We start from the raw sequence: 12404 nt of genomic DNA, 5'->3' as shown, positions 1-12404 counted from the left end.
TGGAGTGCAATGGCGTGATCTCGGCTCACCGCAACCTCCGCCTCCTGGGTTCAAGCAATTCTCCTGCCTCAGCCTCCCGAGTAGCTGGGATTACAGGCGCGCGCCACCAGGCTCGGCTAATTTTTTGTATGTTTAGTAGAGACGGGGTTTCATCATGTTGACCAGGATGGTCTCAATCTCTTGACCTCGTGATCTACCTGCCTCGGCCTCCCAAAGTGCTGGGATTATAGGCGTGAGCCACCGCGCCTGGCACACCCAGCCTCTTTCTTTCTTTTTTTTTCTTTTCTTTTTTTTTTTTTTGAGTGCAACTGTCACCCAGGCTGGAGTGCAGTGGCGCGATGTTGGCTCACTGCAACCTCTACCTCCCAGGTTCAGGTGATTCTCCTACCTCAGCCCCTGAGTAGCTAGGATTACAGGCATGCACCACCATACCAGGCTCATTTTTGTATTTTTAGTACAGATGGAGTTTCTCCATGTTGGCCAGGTTGGTCTCAAACTCCTGACCTCAAGTGATCCGCCTGTCTTGGCCTCCCAAAATGCTGGGATTACAGGTGTAAGCCACCACACCTGGCCTCAGATAGATTAGTTTTGGCTGAAGTGATGAACAGACACAGAAATGATGGAGTGACTGAAGCAGTGAATGGATGCTGAGCTCTTGCAGTGAATCTCGGAGCTTCTGGAAGAGAGGATGTCTCCCCACGATTTGCCAGTGATCTGAACAGCTCTGGTGGGCTCTGGTGTCAGATCTGGGGAAAAAAAAAAAAAAAAGCCAAACACTTGTCGGGTGCGGTGGCTCACACCTGCAATCCCAGCACTTTGGGAGGCCGAGGTGGGCGGATCACCTGAGGTCTGGAGCTCGAGACCAGCCTGGCCAACATGGTGAAACCCCCATCTCTACTAAAAACACAAAAATTAGCTGGGCATGGTGGCGGGTACCTGTAATCCCAGCTACTTGGGAAGCTAAAGCAGGAGAATTGCTTGAACCCGGGAGGCAGAAGTTGCAGTGAGCCAAGATTGTGCCACTGCACTCCAGCCTGGTCGACAGAGCAAGACTCCATCTCAAAAAGAAAAAAACAAAAAACACTTTCTCTTCCTTTCCTGCTGTCTTCCCCAAGGCAGGGGAGCAGTGGTATAAGCCAGGTTGCAAAGAGCTGTGTGTCTGTGAAAGCAACAACAGAATTCAATTTGCTGTCAGCCCTGGAGGTGTAAGGCCCAGGAGTTCTGTGGCCAACAGGATGGCGTCTATGGCTGCCATGCCCAAGGTGAGCCGTCAGGGTGGAAGGTGAGCCGGGGGCTGCCAGGCAACCCCAGGCAAGGTGATGGGTCATGCGCAAAGCAGCTTCCCCAGACAGCTGAATCTCCACCAGGGCCTGGGAGCAGGCGGCATTTTCAAGGACCCAGTGGGTGAGGTTGGGGACGGCAGTGCTTCTCTTCAGCACCTCCAAGCCAAGCCAACCACACTTCCTAGGGAAACACCACGTCTGTGGGTGGACCGTGGGGACCATGCCAATGTGGCCTCACCAGGATGGCAGCTCTGGGTCAGAGCTTCCAGGGCATGGAGCAGTGAGACTATGAACTCCATCTTCTCCTCGAAGGTGCTGCCACCTGCACGGCCTCAGGTGACCCCCACTACCTGACCTTCGACGGAGCCCTGCACCACTTCATGGGCACCTGCACCTATGTCCTGACCCGGCCTTGCTGGTCCAGGTCCCAAGACAACTATTTTGTTGTGAGCGCCACCAACGAGAACCGAGGGGGGAACTTGGAGGTCTCCTGCGTCAAAGCCGTCCATGTGGCGGTGTTCGGCCTCAGCATCTCACTGCTCGGAGGCCGCAAGGTCTTGGTACGTGTCTTCCTCCTGCCTCCCGGACCCCGAACACCTAGCCTGTCTGCTTCTCTCCTGGGCCCCTCCTTGCCCACACGCCCACCTCTCTGGCTCCTTGGAATACCCGGGAGGCACCTGCAGCTGACCCAGACCCTTTTCCTTGCACCCCCTCCTCTGTCTGTGAAATACTGACCAGCACCAGCCCCTCCTGCTCTCAGTTTTTTGCCCTCATCCTTTTTTTTTTTTTTTTTTTTTTTTTTAAATTTTGAAACAGGGTCTCGCTCTGTCACCCAGGCTGGAGTACAGTGGTGCAGTCATAGCTCACTGCAGCCTTGACCCCTTGGGCTCAAGTGATCCTCCTGACTCGGCCTCCCAAGTAGCTGGAACTACAGACATGTACCACCATGCACGGCTAATTATTTTAATTTTTTGTAGAGACAGGGTTTCTCCATGTTGCCCAGACTGATCTCGAAATCCTGGCCTCAAGTGATCCTCCCGCCTCGGCCTCTCAAAGTGCTGGGATTGCAGGAGTGAGCCCCTGTCCTTGTCTTTATCCTGAGTTCCTTCTTGACTCTCCTTTCTTCATCCTCCCTGCCTCTGCAGCTGAATGGCCATCGGGTGGCCCTACCTGTGTGGCCTGCACGAGGCCAGGTGACCATAAGGCTCAGCACCTCCTTTGTTCTCCTCTACACGAACTTTGGGCTCCAGGTTCGCTACGACGGGAGCCACTTAGTTGAAGTGACAGTCCCCTCCTCCTATGGTGGCCAGCTCTGCGGGCTGTGTGGTGAGCTTCCTGGGCACCTGCGGGGAAACCTGGGACAATGAGTAGGAGTATGACCTGGTCCCAGTTCCCCCCACATCACTGTGAGGTGTTCTAAATGCTTTTTTCTTTTTTCTTTTTATTTTGAGGTGGAGTTTCGCTCTTATTGCCCAGGCTAGAGTGCAGTGGCACGATCTCAGCTCACTGCAACCTCCGCCTCTTGGGTTGGGTTCAAGCGATTCTCCTGACTCAGCCTCTTGAGTAACTGGGATTATAGGCATGTGCCACCACGCCCAGCTAATTTTTTGTATTTTTAGTAGAGATGGGATTTCTTCATGTTGGTCAGGCTGGTCTCAAACTCCCAACCTCAGGTCATCCACCCGCCTTGGCCTCCCAAAGTGCTGGGATTACAGGCATGAGCCACCGTGCCTGGCCTTCTAAGTGCTTGTTAACTGATTAATTGATTGAGGACATTAGGCATGAAGGTAGGTATTAAGGGAAGATGGAGATGAAGAGACAGAAAGGGGTGCGGGGCGGTGGCTCAAGCCTGTAAATACAGCCCTTTGAGAGCCCAAAGAGGGTAGATCATCCGAGGTCAGGAGTTCAAGACCAGCCTGGCCGACATGGTGAAACCTCATCTCTACTAAAAATACAAAATTTAGCCAGGCGTGGTGGTACATGCCTATAATCCCAGCTACTCAGGAGGCTGAGGCAGGAGAATTGTTTGAACCCAGGAGGCAGAGGTTGCAGTGAGCTGAGATTGCGCCATTGCACTCCAGCCTGGGCAACAGAGCAAGACTCCTATCTCAAAAAAGAAGAAGAAAAAAGGCCAGGAACAGTGGCTCAGGCCTGTAATCCCAGTACTTTGGGAGGCTGAGGCAGGTGGATCATGAGATCAGGAGTTTGAGACCAGCCTGTCCAACATAGTGATATCCTATCTTTACCAAAAATAGAAAAATGAGCCGGGTGTGATGGCACATGCCTGTAATCCCAGCTACTTGGGAGGCTGAGACAGGAGAATCGCTTGAACCCAGGAGGCAGAGGTTGCAGTGAGCTGAGACCACGCCATTGCACTCCAGCCTTGGTGACAGAGTGAGACTCTGTCTCAAAAATAAATAGATAAATAAAAGAGTTGACCTTGCTATGTAGAGTGAAGAGTGAGGATGCCGCTTCTGGTTAGGAGGATGGTGGCCTTGGGGCCTGGCCTGCTGGAGGGCCCCTTGTTGCCTGTCTTAACGATTCCCTCCTCCAGGGAACTATAATAACAACAGCTTGGATGACAACCTGCTCCCCGATAGAAAGCTTGCAGGCTATTCTCTGCGGCTGGGGGTGGCCTGGAAGTTACCCGAAGCCTCTGAACCTGGGTGAGCTGGGGGTGGAGGAGCCAGGCAGGAGGAGCTGAGCCTGGGGAAGGGCCTCAGTGGGGGGCAGCTTGGAAGTGTCCCCTCTCCCTCCGTGCTGTACCTCCCTACTGGCAGAAACCAGCCAATCTCTCCCGTTTAGTCTCTCTGAGATATGAGTTGGTAAGAAGTTCTGACGTCCCACACCCACGCCTGCTGATTTCTCTCATGTTTAGTGATCCCTTTGGAGGGCCCACTTGGGAAGTCCACCCTGAGGTCTAGCCTTTTTCCTTCCTGCTGCGTCTCCTGGCCTTCCTACTTGAGGGCACCATTTTGTCCTCTTCTCCTGCATCCCTCTCTGTTCCTGTCCACTTTTTGTTTTGTTTTGTTCTGCTGTGTTTGAGGTAGAGTCTTGCTCTGTCACCCAGGTTGGAGTGCAGTGGTATGATCTCAGCTGACCAGATTCAAGTGATTCTCCTGCCTCAGCCTCCTGAGTAACTGGGATTGCGGGCGCCCGCCACCACACCCAGCTAAATTTTGTATTTTTAGTAGAGATGAGGATTCACCGTATTGGCCAGGCTGGTCTCAAACTCCTGATCTCAGGTGATCCGCCTGCCTTGGCCTCCCAAAATGCTGGGATTCCAGGTGAGAACAACTGTGCCCAGCCCCTGTCCACTTTTGTTCTGGTTTGGGAGACAGTTCCTCAGGCCCTCAGTCTTTTCTTTGAGACAGAGTCTTGCTCTGTCGCCCAGGCTAGAGGGCAGTGGTGTAGTCATAGCTCACTGGAGCCTCCAACTGCTGGGCTCAAGCCATCCTCCCATCACAGCCTCCCAAGTAGCTGGGACTACAGGCACATGCCACCACGCCCGGCTAATTTTTTTTTTTTTCTTTGAGACAGAGTCTTGCTCTGTTGCCCAGGCTGGAGTGCAGTGGTGAGATCTTGTCTCACCACAACCTCTGCCTCCTGGGTTCAAGCAATTCTCCTGCGTCATTCTCCTGAATAGCCGAAATTATAGGCATGTGCCACCATGCACAGCTAATTTTTTAATTTTTAGTAGAGAGAGGGGTTTCATCATGTTGGTCAGGCTGGTCTCAAACTTGTGACCTCGTGATTCACCCACCTTGGCCTCCCAAAGTGCTGGGATTACAGGCATGAGCCACCACGCCCAGCTGTAGTTTGACTACTTTTAAAAAATTTTGTGTAGAGATGGGATCGGGGGCTGGGGGACTAGAGTAGGGATAGCATTAGGAGAAATACCTAATGTAGATGATCGGGTGATGGATGCAGCCAACCACCATGGCACGTGTATACCTATGTAACAAACTTGCATGTTCTGCACATGTACCCCAGAACTTAAAGTACAATAAAAAAAAATTTTGTGTAGAGATGGGATCTCACTGTGTTGCCCAGGCTGGTCTTGAACTCCTGGTCTCAAGCAATTCTCCTGCCTTGGCCTCCTGAAGTGCTGGGATTACAAGCATGAGCCTGTAGCCCTCAGTTTGTATCCTCTCCTCATTCAGCTGCTTCCCTGTGGGTGGCAAGCCCTCTAGCTGCCAGGAGAACGGCATGGCAGACGCCTGGAGCAAGAACTGTGTGATCTTAATAAACCCTCAGGATAAGACATGTCCCTGCTGGCCCTTTTTCCTCCCTGAAGGACAGGAGGCTGGGGAGGGAGTCTGGTCAGGGAGGGAGAAACAAGACCAGAAACAGATAGAAAGGCACGAGGAAGGCAAATGGGAGCACAGGGGCAACCAGCAGTCACCTTCTTGGGACCTATGACTGGCTGGTCTGTCTTTGTGTCTCAGGCAGTAGATATATCTGGGATTTTTTTTTTTTTTTTTTTTTTTTTTACATGGAGTCTTGCTTTGTCATCCAGGCTGGAGTGCAGTGGCGCAATCTCGGCTCACTGCAATCTTGGCCTCCCGGGTTCAAGCCAGTCTCCTGCCTCAGCCTCCTGAGTAGCTGAGACTACAGGTGTGCACCACCATACCTGGCTAATTTATATATATATATACATATATATATATATTTTTTGAGATGGAGTTTCGCTCTTGTTACCCAGGCTGGAGTGCAATGGCGCGATCTCGGCTCACCGCAACCTCCGCCTCCTGGGTTCAGGCAATTCTCCTGCCTCAGCCACCTGAGTAGCTGGGATTACAGGCACGCGCCACCATGCCCAGCTAATTTTTTGTATTTTTAGCAGAGACGGGGTTTCACCATGTTGACCGAGATGGTCTCGATCTCTTGACCTTGTGATCCACCCACCTCGGCCTCCCAAAGTGCTGGGATTACAGGTTTGAGCCACCGCACCCGGCAATTTTTATATTTTTAGTAGAGATGGGGTTTCAGCATATTGGCCAGGCTGGTCTCGAACTCCTGACCTTGTGATCTTCCACCTTGGCCTCCCAAAGTGCTGGGATTACAGGTGGGAGTCACCACACCTTGCCTTTTTTTTTTTGTTTTTGTATTTAAAATGTTTTTTTTTTTTTGAGACGGAGTTTCGCTCGTTACCCAGGCTGGAGTGCAATGGCGCGATCTCGGCTCACCGCAACCTCCGCCTCCTGGGTTCAGGCAATTCTCCTGCCTCAGCCTCCTGAGTAGCTGGGATTACAGGCACACGCCACCATGCCCAGCTAATTTTTTGTATTAGTAGAGACGGGGTTTCACCATGTTGACCAGGATGGTCTCGATCTCTTGACCTCGTGATCCACCCGCCTCGGCCTCCCTAAAATGTTTTAATAGAGATGGAGGAGTCTCACTATGTAGCCCAGGCTGGTCTGGAACTATGGACCTCAAGGGATCCTCCCACCTCAGCCTCCCAGGTAGTTGGGATGACAGGCATGATGAGCCACCACTCCTGGCTGTTTTTTCTTTTTTCTTGTTTTTTAGAGACAAGGTCTCACTCTGTCGCTCAGGCTGGAATGCAATGGTATGATCACAGCTTACTGCAGGCTTGAACTCCTGGGTCAAGTAGTCCTCCTGCCTCAGCCTTTGGAGTAGCTGGGAACACAGGCATGCACCACCATGCCCAGCTAATGCTTTTGTTTTTTTTTTTTGAGACAAGAGTCTAGCTCTGTTGCCCAGGCTGGAGTGCAATGGCGCGATCTTGGCTCACTGCAACCTCTGCCTCTTGGGTTCAAGCTATTCTTCCACCTCAGGTTCCCGAGTAGCTGGGATTACAGGCCTGTGCCACCACACCTAGCTAATTTTTGTATTTTTAGTAGAGACAGGGTTTCACCATGTTGGCCAGGCTGGTCTTGAATGCATGACCTCAAATGATCTGCCTGCCTTGGCCTCCCAAAGTGCTGGGATTACAGACGTGAGCCACTGTGCCTGGACTAATTTTTTTTTCTTCAAAGTGCATGAAGTGAACTAAGTTTTTAATATTTTGTACAGATGGGGACGTGCTATGCTGCCCAGGCTGGTCTTGAACTCCTGGGCTCAAGTGATTCTCCCACTTTGCCCTCCTAAAGTGCTGAGGTTACAGGTGGGAGCCACCACACAAATCTGGGTTTTGTTTGTTTGTTTTGTTTTTTTTCAGACAGGGTCTTACTCTGTCGCCTAGGTTGGAGTGCAGTGGCACAATCACAGCTCATTCTACTGCCTCAGCCTCCCGAGTAGGGGGATACAGGTGTGTGCCACCATGCTTGGCTAATTTTCATATTTTTTGTAGAGACAGAGTTTCACCATGTTGCCTAGGCTGGAAAATCCAGGGTTTTTTTTTTTGTTTGTTTTGAGACGGAGTCTCGCTCTGTTGCCCAGGCTGGAGTGCAGTGGCACAATCTCAGCTCACTGCCACCTTTGCCTCCCAGATTCCAGAACTTCTCCTGTCTCAACCTCCCGAGTAGCCTGGACTACAGGCACGCGCCACCATGCCCCCCTAATTTTTGTATTTTTAGTAGAGATTGGGTTTCGATATGTTGGTCAGGTGAGTCTCGACCTCCTGACCTCAAGTGATCTGCCCACCTTGGCCTCCCAAAGTGCTGGCATTACAGGTGTGAGCCACCGTGCCTGGCGGGAAAATCCAGGTTTTGATTGAAGTGGATGTCCAGTCAGCCCCAGGGAAGCCACATGGCCCTGCTCCTTCCTGGCCCCTCCCCTGGCTCACCTGCCTTGTCTTTTCCTGCAGGACCCTTCTCTCAGTGTCATCAGGTGATGCCCCCTCAGTCCATCTTCGCCAGTTGCGTGCAAGGCCAGTGTGGGACCAAGGGTGACACTACGGCCCTGTGCCACTCCCTGCAGGCCTATGTGTCCCTGTGTGCCCAGGCTGACCAGGCCCCTGCCTGGTGGAACAGAACCTTCTGCCGTGAGTGAGCTGGCACCTATTCCCACAGCCCACAGGAACCCTCCAGAGCCCTGCCCTCCCTTTCTTCCTCTAAATTCTTTTTCTTTTTGAGACGGAGTCTCGCTCTGTTGCCCAGGCTAGAGTACAGTGGTGTAATCTCGGCTCACTGCAACTTCCACCTCCTGTGTTTAAGCAATTCTCCCACCTCAGCCTCCCGAGTAGCTGGGATTACAGGCATCCCCCACCACACCTGGCTAATTTTTGTATTTTTAGAGGACATGGGGTTTCACCATGTTGGCCAGGCTGGTCTCAAACTCCTGACCTCGTGATCCGCCACCTTGGCCTCCCAAGGTGCTGGGATTACAGGTGTGAGCCACTGCGCCTGGCTTCTTCCTCTAAATTCTGTGCCTCTGCCCTTCTCTGCACAGCCTGGCTCTCAGTGGACATGTTTTGCTTCCTCCATCCTCCATTCCAGCCTCTCTGCAAGCCCAGCTCCATCTTCTACGGATCTCCCAGGGCCCTCCATCGCATTCTCACCTTCCCCAAAGTTCTGTCTTTACTTGGTTAATGTCTCCTTCTGCTTTTACCTGGGCTGGGCTCGTTCCCTTCCTTTCTTAACCAGGAACTCCTTTTTTTTTCCTTCAAAGTTGTGGTAAATTTGGGAGGCTGAGGCAGGAGGATCACTTGAGTCAAGGAGTCTGAGAAACACAGCAACATCCTGATCTCTACAAAAAAGTTAAGGAATTTGGCTAGGTGTAGTGGTTCACGCCTGTAATCCTAGCACTTTGGGAGGTCAAGGTGGGTGGATCACTTGAGGTCAGGAGTTGGAGATCATCCTGGCTAACATGGTGAAACCCCATCTCTACTAAAAATACAAAACATTAGCTGGGCATGGTGGCGGGTGCCTGTAATCCCAGTTAATCAGGAGACGAGGTTGCAGTGAGGCAAGGTCAGATCAGTGCACTCCAGCCTGGGTGACAAGAGCGAAAAACAAAACAAAAGAAAATGTTGTGAATGGATGATGGTAATGGCTGCCCAGCAACGTGAACGTACTTAGTGCTGTTGAAGGGTACATTTAAAAATGGTTGGTCGGGCGCGGTGGCTCACGCCTGTTCATCACAGCACTTTGGGAGGCCGAGGGGGGCAGATCACCTAAGGTCAGGAGTTCAAAACAAGCCTGACCAACATGGAGAAACTCCATCTCTACTAAAAAAAATACAAAATTAGCCGGGCATGGTGGTGCATGCCTGTAGTCCCAGCTACTCAGGAGGCTGAGGCAGGAGAATCACTTGAACCTGGGAAGCGGAGGTTGCGGTGAGCCAAGATCACGCCATTGCACTCCAGCCTGGGCAATAAGAGCGAGACTCCGTCTCAAAAAAATTAAAAAAAAAAAGAATAAATAAATAAAAATGGTTAAAATGGTAAATTTTATGTCTTTTTTTTTTTTTTTTTTTGAGACAGAGTTTCGCTCTTGTTACCCAGGCTGGAGTGCAATGGCGTGATCTCAGCTCACCGCAACCTCCGCCTCCTGGGTTCAGGCACTTCTCCTGCCTCAGCCTCCTGAGTAGCTGGGATTACAGGCACGCACCACCATGCCCAGCTAATTTTTTGTATTTTTAGTAGAGACGGGGTTTCACCATGTTGACCAGGATGGTCTCGATCTCTTGACCTCATGATCCACCCGCCTCAGCCTCCCAAAGTGCTGGGATTACAGGCATGAGCCACCGCGCTTGGCTGTTTATTTTTGAGAGTCTCGCTGTCCCCAAGGCTGGAGTGGAGTGGTCTGACCTCGCTCGCCTCACTGTAACTTCTGCCTCCCAGGTTCAAGCGATTCTCATGCCTCAGCTACCTGAGTAGCTGGGAACTACAGGCATGTACACCACACCCAGCTAAGTTTTGTATTTTTAGTAGAGATTTTTTTTACCACATTGGCCAGCCTGGTCTCAAACTCTCAACCTCAGGTGATCCGCCTGCCTTGACCTCCCAAAGTGCTGGGATTACAGGCATGAGCCACGTGCCCGGCCACTGCTAGGAGCTTTTGATGCCCTAAGGTTTGGGAGCTGAAGATGCCACCCCCCGCTCTTCCTAATGCTTTCATTTTCCTTAGCTACGAGGTGCCCACCTGGCAGTAGCTACAGCCCCTGTGCCAGCCCCTGCCCAGTCACCTGCAGCAGCATAAACACCCCGAGGGACTGCCCCAAAGCACTGCCCTGTGCTGAGGGCTGCGAATGTCAGAAAGGCCACATCTTGAGAAGAACCTCATGCGTGTCCCTCTGCCAGTGTGGCTGCGCCGACCCAGCGGGCTCCTACCACCCGGTGAGAGGCCAGCTAGCAGGGGCCCTGCCCAGGCTCAGGAGAGGCAGGAGGAAGGCTCAGAACCTGGGAGGGGCAGGGCTGGCCAATACTTGGGGGCAAGGAGGAAGGCCAGATCCTGCAGCCAGCTTCGGCCAGGGCATCAGCCCATCTCCTGATTCCAAGTTTCTGTTGGCTCTGCCAATCCCTGTGGCCCACAGGTTGGGGAGCGCTGGTACACAGAGAACACCTGCACCAGGCTCTGCACCTGCTCCATCCACAACAACATCACCTGCGTCCAAAGCACCTGCAAACCCAACCAGATATGCCGGGCCCTGGATGGGCTGCTCCGTTGTCGGGCCTCAGGTAAGAGGACCACGGTGATGGGGGGACCCCACAGCCCTGAGGCCAGCTGTCTCAACTTCCCAGCAGACTCCCTGCTGCCTGTAGCACTCGGATTCAGATTTTGGCTTTTTTTTTTTTTTTTTTTTTGCTTTTTCTCAAGAGGGGAAAGTTTATTGCAGGTTGGGTACACTTGTAAAAGGCAAAATCTAACAATGAGAATGAACTAATGAAGAGCTTCGGGTGGGAAAGGTGACCTCCAACTGCTGAGAAGGGGGCCTTGGGGCTCACCCAACCTTCCCCTGTAGCAGCCACCAACTTAGATGGGGTATTATAAATCCTTTCTGGGGCCGGACGCGGTGGCTCACATTTGTAATCTTTGCACTTTGGAAGGACAAGCCAGGTGGATCAATTGAGACTGGGAGTTTGAGATCAGCCTAGCCAACATGGCCAACGTGGCTAAACCCCATCGCTACTAAAAATACAAAAATTAGCCAAGCACTATCGCGGGTACCTGTAATCCCAGCTACTTGAGAAGCTGAGTCAGGAGAATCCTTGAAACCAGGAGGCAGAGGTTGTAATGAGTGGAGATCGCACCATTGAACTCCAGCCTGAGCGACAAAACTCCATCTCTAAATAAATAAATAAATAAATAAATAAATAAATAAATAAATCCTTCCCTGGAGGCTGGGCATGGTGCTCACACCTTTAATCCCAGTGCTTTGGGAAGCTGAGGTGGGATCACTTGAGGCCAAGAGTTCAAGACCAACCTGGGCAACATAGCAAGACCCCATCTCTACAAAAAATAAAAACTGCAAAATTAAAAACAAAAATTAAAGACATCACACCTGTAGTCTCAGCTCCTTGGGAGGCTGAGGTAGGAGAATCTCTTGAGCTCAGGAATTAGAGTCTGCAGTGCACTATGATCTTGCCACTATACTCCAGCCTGGGTAACAGAAGACCCTGTCTCTTAAAAAAAAGTTTTTTTAAAAATTAGTTGAACAGGGTACTTCATGCCTGTAGTCCCAGCTACTCTGGAGGCTGAGGTAGGAAGATTGCCTGAGCCCAGGAGTTTGAGGCTACAGTGAGCTATAATCATGCCACTGCATTCCACCCTGGGTGACAGAGAGAGACAGTGTCTCAAAAAAGAAAAAAATAATCCTTCCTCTGAAAAATCATGCTCCCCTCCACCCATAAACCTCATGCCTCCCAGCCCTGGCCCCAGGGTCTTTTTTTTTTAATTTTTTTTTTTTGAAACAGAGTCTCTGGTGCTCAGGCTGGATGCAGTGCACAATCTCGGCTCACTGCAACCTCCATCTCCCTGGTTCAAGTGATTCTCCTGCCTCAGCCTCCCAAGTAGCTGGGATTACAGGTGCACATCACCACACCCTAGTTTTTCTGCATTTTTAAAGTAGAGATGGAGTTTCACCATGTTGGTCAGGCTGGTCTCATACCAGCCCTCCTGGGCCTCCCAAAGTGCTGGGATTACAGGCGTGAGCCAATAGGCATGGCCAGACCTGGGGTCTTGACACTTTTCTGGAAGGCAGGGGAACCCAGGA

At 51.6% G+C, this 12404-nt stretch overlaps 1 protein-coding gene across 1 annotated transcript in view; it reads left to right on the top strand.

Moving 5' to 3' along the window:
• The window catches only part of ZAN (zonadhesin), a 63083-nt gene that overhangs the window by 28458 nt on the left and 22221 nt on the right, over nucleotides 1–12404 (top strand). The window contains 9 exon segments of the mRNA XM_064376342.1: nucleotides 1116–1187; nucleotides 1190–1262; nucleotides 1596–1843; nucleotides 2429–2609; nucleotides 3838–3949; nucleotides 5447–5539; nucleotides 8054–8232; nucleotides 10319–10527; nucleotides 10725–10869. Coding sequence (XP_064232412.1) covers nucleotides 1116–1187; nucleotides 1190–1262; nucleotides 1596–1843; nucleotides 2429–2609; nucleotides 3838–3949; nucleotides 5447–5539; nucleotides 8054–8232; nucleotides 10319–10527; nucleotides 10725–10869 — 1312 coding nt within the window.

The sequence above is a fragment of the Aotus nancymaae genome, unplaced genomic scaffold (assembly GCF_030222135.1).
Source record: "Aotus nancymaae isolate 86718 unplaced genomic scaffold, 86718_ANA_hifiasm-v0.15.2.pri h1tg000015l_0, whole genome shotgun sequence".
Taxonomy (NCBI): Eukaryota; Metazoa; Chordata; class Mammalia; order Primates; family Aotidae; genus Aotus; species Aotus nancymaae.
This window is presented reverse-complemented; position numbering and strand designations above follow the sequence as displayed.